Genomic DNA, 19,472 nt, shown 5'->3' on the forward strand with positions numbered 1-19,472 from the left:
GGGGGGGGGGGGGTGTTGGGGGGTGGGGGCTGTAAGGTTGATCTGTTGAAGAACAAGTTTGGATTTGATGAGGCTTTCAATTATAAAGAAGAGGATGACTTAGATGCTACTTTAAGAAGGTCAGTATTAGTGTCTTTATCAGAGAAATCTCAGTATCATATCAAAGTTGTAGTCAACTGAATAATATGAATGTTAAGTTTTCACTTGGAGATTGGAGGTACGAATCAGTCTCTTGATTTTATTTACTAGTCTGTATTTGGGCCATGTCTATAAAACTTCTTCACTACCTTGTTTGAAAGTTAATTATAAAAATTTTTCTTATCAAATCTATCCAGGTACTTTCCTGAAGGCATAGACATTTACTTTGAAAATGTTGGTGGGAAGATGCTTGATGCAGTCCTCCTCAACATGAAAGTTAATGGCCGTATTTCTGTGTGTGGGATGATCTCCCAGTACAACCTCGAAAAGCCAGAGGGTGTGCAAAATTTGTCCTGCCTTATTTCTAAGCAGATTCGCATGGAAGGGTTCTTGATTTCCAAATATTTTCACCTCTACCCCAAGTTTGTTGATTTCATTGTACCATTAATCAAAGAAGGGAAGATAGCTTATGTAGAAGATACTGCAGAAGGCCTTGATAAAGCGCCTGGAGCTCTGATTGGACTCTTCAGTGGCCGCAATGTTGGGAAACAGGTTGTAGTGGTTGCTCGTGAATGATTGCTGCATTTTTGTAATTTCATCTGTGTAGTTGGGGATCTTTTAGTTGATTGGCATGGAAAATTGAAAATGTCATGTTGTCAATTCATCACTTCATTACTCTTTATTTGTGTGTGTGTGTGTGTTTTTTTTTTCTGTTAGAAAGGAAGAAAAAAAATATTTAATTTAAAGAGAGTTGAAAATAGCTTGGGTTCCTTGATTGCTACTTTCCCATCCGTAGCTTTATTTGTGTTCATTTGATGTTAGAATTGGTGATTCTTCCGATAGATCCTTTTATGTTAAAAAATAGAAGGGAAAAAGAACGTTACCCTGTAGTGTTGCGTACATTCAAACACATGGGGAAGTGGAATCAAACTGTGAAAAATATCCATGCTCTTATTCCATTTGCCCATGTGTCTAGGTGTACGCAACACTATTGGCTAGTATTCTAAAAGAAAAAATTAATAATATAGGATAAACGAACTACATCAGAGAGTGTGGCCTACGACAACGCTCCTATGTGGTTATTTTAGTCCTTCCCATGTGAAAGACATTTCTACCCCTTGTTTTCTTAAACAAAATATTCTGGCCTCAACCCATATGCAACCGAAATAGTTTTCCTTTCTGTTGGCTTATTTTTTTGCTGAAATATCTGTTGGCTATTTTTCAAATTATAAACATTGGAAACATCTTTTATTAACTCAGAAACATCATTAAGTAAAGGAAACAGTTCCCAAGGCCACCTGTTTCGTGGCCATCTGTTGAAACATCTAGGCATGCTCATCCCCCTGCTTCTAGCAAGGTTTATTATAGTTCCCAAATATCTGAATCCTGAGGATTCTCTACAATCAACATCTAAAAGTCCATCCTGCTTCACAAAGTTCAAAGCTGTTCACAAGTAAGGATAGGATAACCCACAACCAATAACTCCTGATAGCCATCAAAGGATAACGAGAAATCATTGTCTGAAGGGATAACAAGAGCAGTATGAGGGAAAAAGGTTGAGATCAGATGTCCACTTGTAGATTAACTGAACAATGGAAACAGGATTAGGCTTAGCTTGCTTAAATATGGAGATTTATTTGGGGACATTAGGATCCAGTCCTAGTGAACTTATTTGATTCAAGCAAGTATAGTATGCTTGGATGAAATAGCTATTTTGGGCAGTTCTAGTGGACTTTCTATAGGGGAAGCACCATGTAAGGATAGTGATAATGGACCTCCATTTATGGAGCAGATATGGGACTTTACTTTGAAGTCGGAGCTGATTTGGAATTTGACATACTTAATCACAGTCGTTTACATGTATTTCATACCACACCTTCATACTATTTAGTCCAAAGCTGGTAAGAGTGCAAACACTTTGATGTGTGGGGTTTCATATCTTGTTAGATGTGACGAAAAGATGGTAGATAAGACCAATAGCCATCATATAAGAAGGAGAGCATTCGACTAGACAATCTTCTTCGACCATGGATAGGTATGCCTAAACATTCATTTTCATATTGATTTGTATTCTCTTATGATCTCCAAATTGTTGCATTGGGTGGTTGTATTCTATCAGTTGATACCTTCCATAGGATAGTTGAGATATGCTTAAACAAATTTTAATTCTACCATTCTGTATAACCTCCTGACAATTTTAGAATCCCCGGTATTTTTTTCCTTAATTTTTTACCACCAATATGGGAGCCAATTAGAGGAAGGACCAGGGCACCCATCACCCGGGGAGGGGGGGGGAAGGGGCGGTCATTTCTTCCTTTCTGTGAGAGGGTGTAAGTTGTACTCAGTTTAACAACGAAGTTTCACCCTATTTTGAATCTTGAATCCATGTCATTCCTATATTCAGCCTACCCCCTTTTTCTTAGATCTTTTCGTCACTTTCTAGAAAAGAGAAAAAGAAAACTACTTGATCGCATGACCCCTATATATAGACACACGATACGTCTGAAATAATTTTGAGGTGAAGGTGGGGGGAAGGTGTTCTTGAGCCAGATTACCTGATCTTCAAGAAAATTCTTCCAAGTTCAAAAGGACTTGGGGGTGGTGCATGAGTATAATACAATTTAATACTGCCGCCATGGCACTCCCCCAAAGGAACTGACCATTACGTATGTAGAAGCGTGGTAAGTCAGGGATGTAATGCATATCCATAATCCATGTGGCCATGCAGAAACAGTTTCCTCTTAAGCCAAACAAGTCATTCAATCCAAGTACCCAATAACCAAAAAAAAAAAAGCAACTCATTTAATCCATTACATGCAGTCTTCCTTTTCCAGTTTGTTCTAGTTGACTCAGTCTTTTGGGAGAGAGAGAGAGAGAGGGGGTGGGGATATTTAAGTGGTTTTGATCTAATGGCTTTAAATGAGTGATTTTGATCACTATTTTGAGGTCTATACTACCCAATTGGATACTGTGAAAACCCATTTTAATATCATATAAAATTTTCATCAAATAGAAACCCTAAGATGTATAAAGGGGTTGAAGAATAATTACTAACTGAAGAAAAAAAGCATTCAAATAAGATAGGCCATGGCTAATTAAGTAGCATTTGGCTTACATGCACATATGGTAGAGAGAGTTCCACAATGACCAGATGAGACACATGGCCCCTTCTCTTAATAAATTACTAATTTTTAAGTTCCTAAAAAACATAGTAATTAATGTGAAGGAGAAAAAACGAAGAGGATATGGTATATCCATGGGTGTCATCTATATATAAATATTCATAGAAATAGATAGGCTTCCTTACCAATGAGTTAAATGCAATTCAATACCCACTTGCTTTGGTTGACAGGACTCACTCACAGAGTCAGAGAGAGAGAGCATAAAGTCTCTCCTCATCAACTTCCCAAGACCAAATAGTAGTAGATCAGTTACCACTGTTCAGCACCTGGTTTCATTCAATTTTTAATTGTTTTCCAAAGTATCCAGACTGAGCTGTAATGACTTATTTTTCTTCCTATCCATGCATGCAATGTTGGGTTGATCACTCATCCCCCACAACCTCACCCCTTCTTAAATGCTCTTCTGGAGTTTTCCTTCATTCTCACTTCTTTAAATTCTCCCTTATATATTCTTTCTTCATTGCTACTTTACATTTCAATATACCCTTCATAATCTCTGAGTTGAGTTGTTTTCCGAGCTAGAGAGAGTGGTATTGTGGTGTAAGAAAAGCAGTTTTCGGGTTGTTTTCTTTCAGAAATGGGTGGTTTTCGTATTGGGTTTTTGTTAAGAGTGGTGAGGATGGCTGTCTTTATTTCTTCCACCTGTGTTTTTGCATTGGGTAGGCCTTTTCACTTCAATCTTCCTTTTATCCACTTGGTTGCTACTTGGGTTGTTTTTGATTTTCTGTATATATGTAGGAGGGGCAATCGTAGGAGCAATCACCGGAGCGGTTACCGGCCAGACGACAGAAACCGGGTTCTGTAGAGGAGCCGGAATCGGTGCTATCTCCGGTGCAGTGGTGGCGTTTGAGCTGCTGGAGTCTTTGATTGAGGGCGAGTCTTCATCCAAGGTTAGTCATTACTCATTACTAAAACTTAGAATAAATGACCATTGCTTAGCGCAATTGATGAAGCTATGATGTGCCAGTCTCATGCTGACTGGGAGTCGGGATCAGGTTCTTGTATGAGAATCATTATTAAAAATTAGAATAAATGACAATTGCTTAGCGTCGTTGGTGAAACTATGGTGTGCTAGTCCCAGTTAACTAGGAGTTGGAATCAGGTTCTCGTAGGAGAATCATTCTCGTACCATCTGATCCATTCACATGAAATATACTATGGAATTTTTCTTGTGTGCATTCCATGTCGATGGATTAGGATCGTATGAGAACCTAAACTGCTCTTGCTGAGTGAGATTTTGGAACGAAATTTAGCTGTGAAAAAAATAAAATTTAAAAGATTATTTTTTAAAATACAAAAATCTAAAATCTAAGAAGGTGTTTATAAACCTAAGGAAAGTTTCTACCAAAAAAAACCCATTATTTCAATTTGCAATAGGGTTGGAGAATCTCAAATTTTTTCGTCGTTGGAGCCTCCTAGCCGTTAGGCCCGTTACCACCTGGCCTCTTCTCCCCTCCTTTAAAATAATAAATCAAAATCTCACTGGGTCCAGTGCAAGATTGTTAAGTGGCACTGTGGGCCCATAGAATCTCCAATGCGGTAGGATCAACTCTATTTTTCCTACTATCCAATCAATCAATCAATCACTTCAAAATGGATCAGTTATGGTTTAATTGTGGCCCACCGAAAGATGCGGTACTTAGGGCCTTGTTTGTTTATAGAGAAGTATGGAATGGGAAAACTAACGAATGGGTTCCATTTACTAGGTGGGTGAATGGCAGAAATAGAGAGGGGATGGAATTTTGGGTTCTAGTAACTTTCCCGTTATCCATCCTCGTGGTCAAGGAAATGGAATATGAAAGGATATTTGGAAAATACAAAAATCTAAGAGAGAATTGAAATTTTCTTTTCTCTCCTAGCAAGCTTAGTAGTAGAAAAGTTTTTTTAAATACCAAAAAAAGTGAAAATTTAGGTAACCGTTCTTAAAATAGGTTCATCAAACACTATTTTTTTGTTTTAAAATGTTATTTTGACACAGAAATTGAAAATTCTGTTTTTGACACAGAAATTGAAAATTCTGTTTTTGACACAAAACATTGTTTCTAAAACTGAATGACTACCAAATGCAGTCTCAAAGTTGAATGAGAGATAAAAATGGAAATACCCATCAATCAAAGGAGGGTCCATGCATTGAACAAATCTGAAGAACATAGAATAGTTAGGTAAAAGGATGGTTATGATCATGTGTTCTTCTAGTGATTTTTTCTTGGCATATTAATTTTTTTTCCAAATGGTATTGATGATTACAACCCATATTGGGTGCATCAGTCCAGCATCCAATGCAAGCTCTTAATTTTTTTTTCCTTTCCATTTTTGTGTTTTCTATCCATTCAAATCTCTTTATCACCCCACCCCCTTCATCTGTTTGTGTTTATGTCAGTATGAACTTCGATAAGCACATGACACAGCTTTTAATTGCTTGTTTTGTGAAACAACTGTGCAGATTGCCTTGATTGGTAGCCTAATAAATGGGAAAGTTTTCCGGGAATGGGTGAGTCCTGCAATGCTGAAGGCTTATCAGTGGCAAGTGAGTGTGCATTGAGACACTGACAACTACCCAAATACCCTGACATTAATGAGCAAAATTTGTTTCTTTTGACTAAAAAACTTAATGGAGGAAGTTGATTTTTTAGATTAATTCCATGGAGACAAGCTATGGAGAGACCTCAGACATTTATGATGTTGGTGGAATCAAAGGGGTATCATTCAACTTCATCAATAAGCTTCCTGTATTCAATTTTACTCATAGTGAGATGATGGCAACATGTGATGACTTCTGCTGTACAATTTGCTTACAGGTAATGATCCATTCATGTTCTTGCAAATAAGTAAATAAATGACATTAGTGGTTCTTAATTTCTTGAATTGATGTGAATAGGATTTCAGGGAGGAAGAGAGAGCAAGAAGACTACCCAATTGCTTGCACTTCTTTCATTTGCCTTGCATAGATGGATGGCTTGTTAGACATGGATCCTGCCCCATTTGTAGACAAGATGTTTAATTAAATGATTTCACCATGAGAGGTAACCAACCTCAACCCTGTAAAAAAAATTGGTTCAACCAAATTAGAGTCCCCACGACAGCTTCTTAGATCTTCAGATCAGTATCTCAATGTACAAGTGCTCCTCATCTATATGGGTCAATGAAGACCAAGTAAGGTTATAATACAAAATCAGTCTTTTAACTCACCAAGTGCAATTCATGGAATATGTACTTATGATTGCCATTGAATGCAAGATTTTAGAACAAAATACTAAATATTTTATGGGAAAAGGCTGGCACGCCGCTGGATTTCCCAGCTATGTTTATCTTTCCCCCAATCTTCGTCGCTTGGAAAAGACCCCCTGCCCCTCTCATGTCTGCGCCCGCCATTGGTCCAGCCGCCCACATGCAAGTATGAGTGGGGACGTGCCGGGGCTAGCTCTTATTTTATGATTCCCCCCACCTCCCCGCCTCCCTCTCAAAGAATCATTGATCTCACCTACCTACTTAAGATGCACATTTTATGATGGCATCAAAAATATCTAGTTAGAATACATTAAAGTTTTAGTTGAGATACTGAGTAGTCTATCAAGTATCAAGTGACAACAGCAATAGACCAGGCAAAATACTCTCTAAATCAAAGGAACTATTGTAGCTGACAAATAATCAAAACTTGGATTCTAAATTAGGGTAAAAAATTTTACACTGTTTATATGCGGATTCTTTCATATGCCCTCTCACAAAAAGTGAGGTCATTCAAAATTTTTTTTTTTTTTCATCTATTTTGAAAACGTGGACACTGCATGGATGATATCTTTTTGCGAACTTATATACTCGTTCCCACACTGACAGTGTAGGAAACCCTCTTCCAATATACCCAATGCTGATTGTTAAGGTCTTTGTGCACAAAGGATGACCCCTACACTGAATGTCAGTGTGGGAAACCCTCTTCCAATAAACCCAATGCTGATTGTTAAGGTCTTTTTGCACAAAGGATGACCCCTACACTGAATCCGAGTCTGACCAACACAGTAACAAACATTGGAAATACCACTCAGCTGGTAAAGTCAAGTCCAAAGTAAAAGGCACAAATGGGCTTATCATGTGAATCATAGAGCAAGGGCCACCATGAGAATCAGCTATCTCCGGTATCATCAAAGTTGATGTTGATAAATAGTAATTGAGTTAGGAACCAAGTTTTCTTTCATCCAAGGAGAGGAGAGAATCTCTTAATCTATAGGTTTTGTTGATTGGACGGAATTTTTACAATAATATCAAAGGCATTTTGGACTTCATACAATAGGGACATAGAAAGGGTTGCTTAGAAAAAGGCAGATTGAACAAACATCGAAGTCATCGTAGGAGATAGGAAAGCAAAAAACATGGTCTTTCTCATATACATAGATCCCTATGGAATATAGGAGGCATACCTAACATTGCTCCCTGAAACTCATTCTTTAATTTAGTTTGAGGTGTCCTGTTTTGTTTTCTTTAGAGTCTAGAGAAGAGTGCATACGTTCAGCAGTTGGCTTTGTTTAGCTTCTACCTTTCAACTCGGTTAAACAGCTCAGGAATCTGTTATGGGGTTGATGGAGAAAATGGTGGGTTCTACTCTCACTTGTCCGTAATGCCATTGAAGTCTGATGGTTCTTTGTATCATGGAAGCTCTTACCAATTCACATAATAGAGATCTGCTTTTGCTTCTAATCATTCTTTCTTTTGGGTCCTGCAAACAGTGTTTTGAGAGAATTGCATTGAGAATAGCTCAAACTAATATCATTTCCTAAAATAATTGATCTAGTTCTCTCTGGTACAAAGATCAACATGAATTGGATTTTATTCTTCTTCTTTATTCTTAAAGAGAACCCTTTTTTTAAATAGTTTTTCGGATGATTTACATCAACATGATATGGAAGGTTTGCCAATCAGGCCTCTTCTCCTCCAAGTCTGCATGAGACTTTGTTTTTTTAGAGTTCTACCAAAGTGAGGTGGACATCAGTGGTGTAGTTTATTAGCTATGCTTATTGGAAACACAACTAGAGTCGTTGGAGATGCAGTTGGAGATAAGACTGAAAATGTGAATCCTTATCCACCCATATTAGGTTGTTACTTTATGTATGCAGCCCCATATTAGTTCCTCCCTTATTAGTTCTTTACCTTATGTATACAGCCCCTATTAATTCGTTTCCTTGTTTGAAACGATTCTTGTATGTTTTGATTCTTTGGGATCAACCCACACACTTGTATATAAATATACTGATAGAGAAGAGATACGACAATTCCACTTAAACACTTTCTTTACATGGTATCAGTTTAGGTCGATCTTTTAGACCTCCTTCTCTCATTTATGGGTTGAAATCGTCTGCAATTCCGATCTCGTACAATTTCATGAAATACCACCTTCAAGGAGTGACACGTGTATTAATACCAATACAATGGTCCAGATTTGGTACAACTAATAAAACCTTAAATCAGTGAAGACACATTTAAATCAGATCTGGACCATTGCATTGGTATCAATACACGTGTCACCCCCTGAAGGTGGTATTTTAGGGAATTGTACGAGATCGGAATTGCAGACGATTTTTTTCCCTCATTTATCCATTTCATCTTCTCCATGGCTGACTCCCTTGTTGTTGATCCTATGCTCGCTGCCATCTCTAACACTACCGCTTCGGTTGTTTTCCTCCCCCTTGATGATTCTTTTCCATTTTTTAATGCATCATATGGATAATCCTGGTGCTATACTTGTCACTCAGCCTCTGCATGGTAACAGCCATAGTAAGTAAGTTCGCATAAAATACACGTATTATATACGTATCCCCAACGTTTAATTCAATAATGTAGTATTTGTCGGACCTATATAAAAATCCATACAATACGTGGTTTTTATATGCCTCCGTATTATACACGAATTATTCGTGTTTTAATCTTTCAACCCAATTGCTACGTTTAGCTAAAAACTCAACCTAAAACTATTCATTCACAAAATCCCCCACGCAACCCATTCCTTTTGTCTACAACTGACAATCAAAGCTTGCAGCGGCTGAGAAACGGTAGCGGCGGTGATAGCAACGGCTAGTTCAACGGTGGCAGCGGCAAGTGCAGTGGCGACGGCAACGATCTCCATTCGCTGTGAGTGAAATCCCCTCTCTCTCTCTCTCTCTCTCTCTCTCTCTCTCTCTCTCTGTGAATGGATGCAATCCGGTTTCATTCCTTTTTATTTCTCTGTTGCATCTGCAAATTTCTTTAAGCATTCTGAGTTGATCTTTCCCTTGAGATGAGGATCGATTATGATTAGTTTAGAGAAGAGAGTGATTCCTCGGTACAGGGTCATTGAGATTTTGAAGTCGAAGAGGTTGTTGAAGAAGGTACCAATTTTTCTTCATGTGGTGGTATTGCCTGAGGAGAAATTCGTGGATAAGTTCATTTCGAGATTCGAAGTTGACTTAGAGGAGTTGTTGGTTGCTTACAAGGGTGATGTGTTGGACTCTTCGGAAGAAGACGAATCTACATAGCTTCGCTAATGTATTCAACGATCAATTGACCACCCGAAGAAATAAATTATGAAAAATTATATGATTATTCACTTTTGAGTTTTTCTTTATAAAATTACCCACAAAAAGTTTTGATTAACAAAAATATCCAAAATTGAGTTTGGTTTTATAAAACTATCTACCCAAAGTTTCAGTTAATAAAAATACCCAAAATTAGGTTTGAGTTTAAAAAACTACCCAAAATAGTGAGTCCACATATAATCATGTTTTTTTTTTTTTTACTGAAACTTTGAGGGATAAAAATCGTCTGTTTTTTCTTTTCCTGTTTTTCTTGTGTTTTGCTAGTTGTAGATGATGACACGTGTCATCAGCGGTCAAGATTAATTCAGTTGGATGAGGGATATTACATCTAGTTTGGTTTTTAACGCAATCTTGGCCGTTCACTTAAAGGAATACCACATGTCACCTTCTAAAAGTAGCAAAACAAGAAAAACATGGATGAAGAAAAACAGACGATTTTTTTCCAACTTTGAGTGGGTAATTTTGTAAACCCAAACTCAATTTTGGGTATTTTTGTTAACTTAAACTTTATGTGGGTAATTTTGTAAAGGAAAACCTAATTTTGGATATTTTTGTTAACTGAAACTTTTAGTAGGTAATTTTGTAAAGGGAAACCCGTAAGTGGGTAATCAAGTAATTTTCCCAATAACTTACCCTTTCAGTGACAAAAGCAGAAGGCAACAATGAATATAAATAAATCATGGCTTGCCGGCCTTATTTACACTTATTTACATTTATGTCATGTTGTTTCTTTCTTTGTCCCTGTCCAAATATATTTCTCGGCATTGAAGATAGTACTCCAAGTTTCCCCAGCAAAATTGACCACATTTGGCTGCTTCAAACCTTACGACACCATTGCTGCAGGAAAACAAAGAGTTGGGCTGTGTGCTCTAGAGCAACTGTTTCCTGTTTTTAAACCGTTGCTACCCAATGTTCATCCAAGTGATTGTCTGTAATTAATTATATAACTTGGGCAAATATATATTATTTGCTACGATAAATGTAGAAATGATTTCAAATTGGAAAGCTATATTGGATTTAAATGTTCATGGAAGCATGTGAATTCAGAATTTAATTACAAACAATCAATTTTAGAACCTCCTTAATACCAAAATAAACCCATATTTTTGTTTATGGATTATTATAGGGCAATCGTATTAAACACGTGCCGTATCATTGTCGTACACATTTTATTACACCGAATTATTAAAAATGTATTATTACCATATGGCCGATTTAGTTACCGTATATATCCATTCCCGCATTATTGCCTTCCCCAAACTTACTAACTAGGGTGACAACTATCCCACTTGGAGTTGTGCTATGCGAATGGAAAGGCAATTTTGTCTTTTTACATTCTAAAACTAACACTAGTCTAACAGTGTTACTTTTTTTAGGTTTAAATGTGATAAACGATTTTTTAGAGGGATTACGCAACATAAGCATATGCCAGGGGAAATTGATGTAAATCACCCTAGTTTTTCATATACAATTATGATAGATTTCTTCTAAACCCCTTTGCTTAACTAGGCTGACCATTCGATGGCAACTTGGGGTACCCAACGTTTAAAGAAACTACACTTTAAGCACCTCACGTTTGATATATTTTCAACTTTGCCCAGTTCACTACCTCTATAAATTTCTTCCTACCAATGGGAAGATGGTTGACTTGGATTCAAACTAAGCCAAGTAGAAAAGTAAAATAGAAGGGGAGGGAAGGGAAGGGAAGGGAAGGGGAGGGGAGGGGAGGGGGGACACAACAAAACAAACAGTGAAGCCTCACCTAAGAAGGGATTTTTTTTGGTAAAGAACTAAAAAGGGATTGGCAACATGGATAAATTTATTTGAGGCCATATTTGGAATAAGACCTAAACCATGGCTTGTCAAAATGAGATGACAAAAATATTAGTAATCATAAAATCGATGGGTAAAATTGAAAATTCGAAAAAAATGTATCCCAAACAGTATTTAAGAAATATCATAAACTCCAAACATTACATTTATGAAATGTGAATTATATATCAAACGTGAGGTATCCAAAAACGTAATTTCTTTATTATTATTATTATTATTATTTTTTTTTTTTTTTTTGGGATAGCATTTCTCTAAACATTCGGTACCTTAGATATAATTAACCTAAATATAACAATGGGTAAGCGCATTGTTATTGTTACAATTGTCTGTTATTTTTTGAAATGTCACAAGATATGTATTCTACCATATGGCTAGATATGGGGTGTCAAAACCTAGCCCGAATCAATGAAATCAATTGAAACCGATTAAGCCGAATTGAACCAAAACCAATATGAGCTTTCTGGGGTGAGGTTTTAAAATTCAAAACCAAATCAGACTGCATTAAAGTTGATAGGACATCGAACCAAACTTAAAAAAGGGGATCAAAACCGATAAAACCGATAAGAAACGTATACAAAGCTGAAATTAATTAGAAAAAAAATAAAAACACACACACACACAAGTTTCCATATTTTTGAATACATTTACATTGTGAACCAAAACCAAACCAAGATCAAATCAAAATCAAATTGATAGTAAATCGACAAGAGAAGTTGATAAGAAACTGATGCGTCCTTAACATTTCATGTTTCAGTTTCACTCATTCTCACACCGAAATCGATGAAACCAAACCAAAATTAGTCAAAACCAGCCAATTGACATCCCCCTAGAGAGATGATCTATCTATTCTCACTTAATGATAGATGTTTTAGTTCCACTCATTCTCACATCGAATTTGATGAAACCAAACCAAAACTGGTCAAAACCAACCAATCGACACCCCCTTAGCGAGATGATCCATATGGTCCACCCTTTTATGATCCTTCAGGCAGTAACGGGGCTGTGATGAGTGGTCATAGCTTGCAATGTATACCCCACCCATTTTTAAGCCACATAGAGGGCTAGCAAACTACCATTGGATGGGTGGTACAATGCATGGATTAGCAACATGCCAAGTTTGGGTTAACCATATGACCCACCAAACTTTTGAGTTTTAAACCTGTATTTTCAACAGCTCTTATATCTATGCTTTGGAAAATATGGTAAGACTTAAACTTTAAGATGGTGTGGACTATTTCCAGAAAATCTAAGCCCAATTAAACTGCTGTGGAAATATTTTGGGCCATAAAGAAAGCCTCCCTTCACTGGATAAAAACGGAGAAAAATGGAAATCTTTCAAATTGCAACAGGAAAGATTTCACTGTCTCCATAACCTGGACACATGGTCCCCACTCCCCACTCCCCACTCCCCACCACCCCACTCCACAAAAAAAAAAAAAAAAAAAAAAGGAGAGAGAGGCAAAAAACAAGTTCAAAAAATAATACACTAGAGGACACACTGTTTGGCACAAAGGCTAAGAAATTTACCAGCAAATCCTCCCAAGCACTAGTACCAACAAGGACAGAAAATCCCACGAAACAAGCCATTTTTATAAGGGGTTGGTTAGATCAAAATGGTCAAAATGTGTTGAAATGGGTCAAAATTGGGGACTTCTAAAAATACCCTAGTATAACGTTTCAAGCACTTGCAATACGGTCCAAATGGTCAAAATTGCGAACCAAGCCGCAAACAACTTGAGTAAGAGTGACAACATGTCACTATAAAAAGAATCAATGGAAATCTTGCTTGAGCGATTGATGAAAAGATTAAGAGGGAAAAGAAATGTCCCCAAATGGTCTTTATTGACTATAAGAAATTACTCAGAAAAAGCATATGACATGATACCTAGAAGAGATCATTTGCCAGATCTTGGAGAGTAAATAATGTTTCAAGAACATGTAATGATGCAATATGGAGTTGATTAAGCTAGGGAGTCAGCTAAATCCTTACCTCTTCACACTAGGTATGGGTTGACTAGACACATACAATATGCAAATATGATCTAATTTTGATAGGAGAGATCAAAGAAGAAGTTTGACCAAAAAAAAATCAAATAAGTACTAAGATTTATGAAAAAAAGCTTTATATAAAAAGGTTTATAGATAAACAAAACTAAAATGCACATAAAGAGTACAATTTTAGTAAGAATGGCATAAGAATGATAGATTGACAAAAATTGGGGACTAAGTGGTGCGATCCTGGGGTCAAAATACCGTTGGGTTCGCCATGGGCGCACCCCAAAGCCAAATACACGAATACCCAAGTTACCAGGAAGAAGTGGCAAATGTAGTTTATCACAGCTTTTGAAAGGGAAGTGGCAAAATTGTAACAAACCGGAATTTGAAAGGGCTATTAGGAACTTAATAGGAAAGGATACAAGTGGCCAGTGAGGATTATATTTATCAAACTAGGGTTAGACTTGGAATAAAGTTAAAATAAAAGATAAAAGGGGAATAAGGGGTTAAGGGGAGGGTACTTTTGGAAACTAAGAATGAAAGGTTTTAAAACTACAAGAAGAAGTCTTCTTCACGATGGAAACACCAAGGTGGCAGGCCAAGTCTGTGAGGAAAGATTGTAACTTCTTGAAATTAAAACAGATAAGAGCAGGGCTTCTCCAATAGTATATCCCAAGCTTAGAAAGTGATTCCAAATAAAATAGAATTCCAAAACAACCATGGACAATCGATGGGTGAATTGCAGAAAGTTTAGAAAATAGAGTAGTTATTCTTTTTGGATAGAAACAACTGATTATTAAATAGAGAACTAAAGCTAGGATCTAATGGGCTACCAAGGATTAAAGTATCGGTATCGGTCGTCATATCGGTCGGCCAAAATTAAGATACGTATCGGAGGGTATCGTATCGTATCGGAGATACGCTAAGATACGCTAAAGATACGCACATAAATGGATATGAAACACTTTTTTATACACATTTGCATAAAAAAATAGTTAAAAAAAGTTATATATAACATGTATTATGCATAAACAGTAAATTGAGAGTATCACTCTAAGAATCCAAGGTTTGTAATTGTCCCATAAATGTAAAATCCTTGTTCTCTACCTTGATTTCCACTTAATTAGAGAGAAAAATGGTTGGCAACAACTTTGGAACAAAAACACCTCAAAAAATTATGTTTTTCTAAAAAATTACCCATTTTGGCCATTTTATGACCGTATTGGTACGTATCGGTGTGTATCGGTCAATACATACCGATACGCACCGATACGTACCGATACATAACGATACATACCAATACATACCAAAACGTACATTTCACTTCAATTTTGAATTTTTCATAGAGTATCGGTACGTATCGGTGAGTATCGGTGCGTATCGGTGGTGTATCGGTGCGTATCGTAGGATATGGATCGATACATAAGGGTTTTAAAATTTTCATGATACGTATCGGTATGTATCGTGCCGATGCCTACCGATACGGAACGATACGCACCGATACTTAAAACCATGTGGGCTACCAATACGGAAACAAAAGGCAATTAATCTGTTAGATATGAAAAGCATAGTTGCCACAGCGACAAGGCGAACCAAGGCGTTAGAGGGTTGTCTAAGTGCTTAGACGAAAAGGTGCCCACCTTAAGGCGAACAAGGCAACCAATTGTTATTTTCCCCCTCTTTTCTAACATTATTGAGTAATTTACATATACCTTATATTATTACAAGAAAAAAAAATTAATAAAAAAAATAAAAATAAGCCACATCAAGTCATTAAAAATCATCATTTCAGCCACATCAAATTATAAAAAAATCAATATTAAGTCATAAAAAAATCAACATTTAGAGAAATGCTCTTGTTCTATAATAAGTTTGATTGGTCAAATGATTTTATTTTTGCATGAGACTTTTTGTATTAGGTATAACATAAAACCAGCTTTCCAACAAGTCTAAGATTATATAAATTTGAGTTGTAATGACAAAATTATATTCCGATCAAATTTATTTTAAAATGCACGAACGCTGTTAAAATCACCTTTTATTGTTTCAGTTTGTGACCAATGCAAGTGGAAGCCGAGTCAAACGATACCCCATCAGATGGCTATATAAGGAAAATGGTAGGTAATAGAAAAGAATGAAAAATTCAACAAAATTCTTGATTGGATCTGGGATCCCATTTTGGATTCGGTATGGATAAAAGATCTTCCTAATGAAAATAATTTTATGGATATCAAAACAAAATATTTTTTACCAGACTTTTGGTTTTCTGGAATGTTTTAACATTATAAGATTCATAAAATTTCATAATTGAAAGAAACCCTGGCATTTAAAAGTTGAAAATCGCTCCTATAACCAAAATTCAGTTTTTGTTCTTAGACTGGGGAGATGACTTTTAATCCTTTTGGAATTTGATTTTTAAATTATTTTTATTGGATTCAAATAAGGGCATTTGCTTATTTATGAATAAATGATATTTTGCATAAATAAGTGAAAAAACACAAGGCAACATATAGTGCAATAAGGCAACTATCGCCTAGGCCCCAGACAAACCGCCTGGACGCCAAGGCGATGCCTTGAAAACTATGATGACAAGATTAAGGATGTTGTAATCTAACCCAAAACAGGGGATCCGCCCAGCTCTAAAGAAGAAATATAAAGGAGACGAAACAAGGAAGAATAGAACAAGAACGAAGAGTAGTTCACACTTGATCAGAAAAAACCATGGTTTGAAGAGAACCAGAATAGAGAGGGAGGGAGATGACCAGTTGGGTAGCCTAAAGCTTCATCCAGTAGCAACAGCTAAGTAAGAAATAGACCTTGCATTCCATTCTCAAATCTGTCTTTCCAATCGTTGGGTATATATATAAAGACTCCTATACAAACTCTAAAACCAAAATGGAAATCTACTTCCTACGTAATCTATTCGAAGTAAAAGAAAAATGAAATGATAAACATAAACCCAAGTACATAAATAAACTACTACCGGCCCTTATAAGACCAAAAACCCGGGTTGGGCCAATTCCGTTAGAACTCTGGTTTCCAAACCAGGTCATGTTGGTCTAACCACTATAGTGCCACTGCAGCACTAAGTGATAGCTCAAGGTGACCATTTCCAGTGTCTTGGTTCAATCATAAGGATAAAGGAACTCAAAAGGACATTGTCCACAAAATCATATCCGGAAAGAGAAGTGGAGAGGACCTTCTAGATTGTTGAATGATGAATGACCGTTAAAACAAAATGAAAAATCAAACCACGGCCATAAGACCAACAATACCACATGGATCTAAACGGTGAAGACTAAAGAAACACCATATCTATAAATTAAATGTAATTGAAATAAGGATGTTGATCTGGATGAAGGACAAGATTAGGTGGGATAAAAAGATTTTAAGTATGGTTGAGGAAACTAAAAAGCGTAACAATAGGTGAAAAGAAGAGAGAATCATTTGAGATGGTTTAGACATTCAATATAGTGGAATAGCACAAGAGATTCGTCTAACCAGAATCCCAAGCAATTAATAACCAACAAGAAAGCAAGGATCTTCGAAGCAAGGGCATTCTCACTGAGGGGTTTGTTTTCAACCTCCAATATCCAAGTCTCCTTTATGATCAACAGAATTGTCTAAAAAGGATGAGGTTGCAAAAGTTGAAGTTTCACTCTGAATGTCCTCCTTTTGACCACTTGATGGAGGAATGGAAGTCTTAAGCACCATCAGTATCTAGGGGAACCCAAAGATGAGCAGCTAAGGAATGCCTTTACATAGAGGAATACCTGGAATGTGGAACAGGATGTATGGCAATGAGTATCAGTAGTCAGGTAACATCTAAACTTCCTGTAGATGAATTTCGACCCAATTGTTAATCAGATTACCTTGCTTTTGCAGTCTAGACAGTAAACCAAATTTAAAAAATTTACAGACTGAAACACAAAACTCTTAGTTCAGAAGAGGTTCTTCTGGACTGCAGGATAATGCTGTCAACCACACCCTATCATCTAATACCAATCCAATACCAATCCAGTTTTTCTAGTCTAAGCATGAAGTAATGCAAATATAAAGTATCCATGGAGGTTTTGTTATCCTTATTTTCTCAAATAAGATTGTTTTCTAAATACCATACTGCCAACTATAGGCTAAACCATAAGCACGAGGGATGCATCACAGAAACCATATATGAGAAGCAATTTCCGACAAACAATATATACTAGCAAGCAGTAAGTACAGTAGATTTTTCAAAAACTAATTCAACATGATATAAATTTTAGTTCAAAGATTACCCATTTTCCGGAAGTAAAAGAAATTCGTAATCAGGCGCCAGAACTCATACTGCTTAACGACGAATTTTGGGTTCAAATACAAATTATATGGGGAAATTATCTGCAACGAACAAGAAAACTATCATTTTATCACAACAATAAGAAGTAAACAAGATTGTAACTTACAAAACACATTTTTGATAACAAAATGTAAGAAATAACCAAAACCCTAGAGTTGATCAAAGATTGAAAGAAATAACCAAAACCCTAGAGTTGATCAAAGATTGAAAGAAATAGAAAGGCAAGAGTAGTAGATCAAAGACATAATTAGAAAAAAAATAATGAATGGATTAATCAAATGTGCAAATCCAAACCTCTAGTGAGCATCCAATGGTTGTGACGATAGCAGCTGTGAGATACGAACGAGTTATGATGGGCATGTGCTCATACCATTCCTCCACAGCTTGAGCCATCCCAAGATTTCAGAGAATCAAAAATGTAAATTCGAAGATCTTAAACCCAACCACTGTTAGTGATTCTAAATCCTAGAATCATTTGAATTACCTATAGTGTATAGAATTCAAGAATGAATAATGGAAAGAAATCAATCACATACCCGTTGAGCGTGAATAAAGTCCCTAAATCAAGGTTGACGCTTGTACCACGAATTATGATGAAGAACCACGTAATATGGGTCCTTCTACTGAGATCTTCTGCAGCCTCTTACTATGGGATCTTCTCTCTGTCTCTACACTAGCTTTGTGAGAAAGCAGTGCTCCCAAAATATTATTATGAAAGTAATAGCTGCAGGGACCGTCAGTATTCTATATATAATAGAATTCCTAAACCCTAATCCATTCCCACAATAGAATAGGGCTAGAAGTTTCCTAATTAGAGTGGTCCTTATTCTCTTGGGCCCAATGGGTCAATCAATATCAGTTAAGCCCACATAAGAGTCCTAACAATCTCCCACTTGGGCTACACTGATACTGATGTCTTCCCATTGACATCTGGCCAAATAATCCCAAGATTGAATACCACTCAAAACAAACTTTGATCCAATCAATAATCTCCATTGTTGAACAATAGTAGAAAATACACCTCAATATACGGCATATAACTATCTAATGTTACAGACAACAGAAAATTATCAATTCAAATCGCCTGGAAACATAGATATAAGGAATTATATCATAACTGTGATCACATAAGATATATCCTTCCTTATAGGTCCGTTCCTGATCTAAAGACCAGCCTACCTTGAAAACCTCACAGGTAGAGAACTTTGATATTAATCAATACTTAGGCAAACCGCCATTTTCTTGTATTAATATCTCACTTTGGCATACAGCCTATGGTTAACAACCATCTCCATGGATTTAGGCTAAATACCGCCATAAATCACGAAACTTGGCTAAACACCGCCATTAACTGTGACATGTCAAAGTAAACCACAATAATCATACAACAATACGATGAGAGAAAATATAAATGAACACTATACTGGA

At 36.5% G+C, this 19,472-nt stretch overlaps 2 protein-coding genes and 1 pseudogene across 6 annotated transcripts; 2 read left to right on the forward strand and 1 right to left on the reverse strand.

Moving 5' to 3' along the window:
• Window positions 1–805, forward strand: part of LOC122091487 — a 6,904-nt pseudogene extending 6,099 nt beyond the window's left edge.
• A 2,729-nt stretch (window positions 806–3,534) lies between these two features.
• On the forward strand, window positions 3,535–6,508 carry LOC122092107 (NEP1-interacting protein 1-like). 2 transcript variants are annotated; one of them, XM_042662422.1, is made up of 5 exons: window positions 3,535–3,979; window positions 4,059–4,210; window positions 5,764–5,811; window positions 5,954–6,118; window positions 6,199–6,508. In XM_042662422.1, the coding sequence occupies exons 1-5, from the start codon at window positions 3,898–3,900 to the stop codon at window positions 6,319–6,321; spliced, it is 570 nt and encodes a 189-aa protein (XP_042518356.1). In that variant the 5' UTR covers window positions 3,535–3,897; the 3' UTR covers window positions 6,322–6,508. The 2 variants fall into 2 exon arrangements, with proteins under 2 accessions (XP_042518356.1, XP_042518355.1); XM_042662421.1 differs by having other exon boundaries at window positions 3,539–3,979; window positions 5,764–5,847.
• Window positions 6,509–7,669: 1,161 nt separating this feature from the next.
• On the reverse strand, window positions 7,670–18,482 carry LOC122092477 (derlin-2.1-like). 4 transcript variants are annotated; one of them, XR_006144151.1, is made up of 3 exons: window positions 18,339–18,482; window positions 17,986–18,085; window positions 7,670–8,028 (listed from the first exon to the last, which is right to left on the reverse strand). XR_006144151.1 is itself a non-coding variant. In XM_042662802.1 (3 exons), exons 1-3 carry the CDS (start codon window positions 18,435–18,437, stop codon window positions 17,453–17,455), a joined length of 228 nt encoding a protein of 75 aa, XP_042518736.1. In that variant the 5' UTR covers window positions 18,438–18,482; the 3' UTR covers window positions 16,455–17,452. The 4 variants fall into 4 exon arrangements, 1 of the variants encoding a protein (XP_042518736.1); XR_006144149.1 differs by lacking the exon at window positions 7,670–8,028 and adding an exon at window positions 8,904–9,064; XR_006144150.1 differs by lacking the exon at window positions 7,670–8,028 and adding an exon at window positions 10,530–10,717.
• Between the last annotated feature and the right edge of the window lie 990 nt (window positions 18,483–19,472).

The sequence above is a fragment of the Macadamia integrifolia genome, chromosome 10 (genome assembly GCF_013358625.1).
Source record: "Macadamia integrifolia cultivar HAES 741 chromosome 10, SCU_Mint_v3, whole genome shotgun sequence".
Classification (NCBI taxonomy): Eukaryota; Viridiplantae; Streptophyta; class Magnoliopsida; order Proteales; family Proteaceae; genus Macadamia; species Macadamia integrifolia.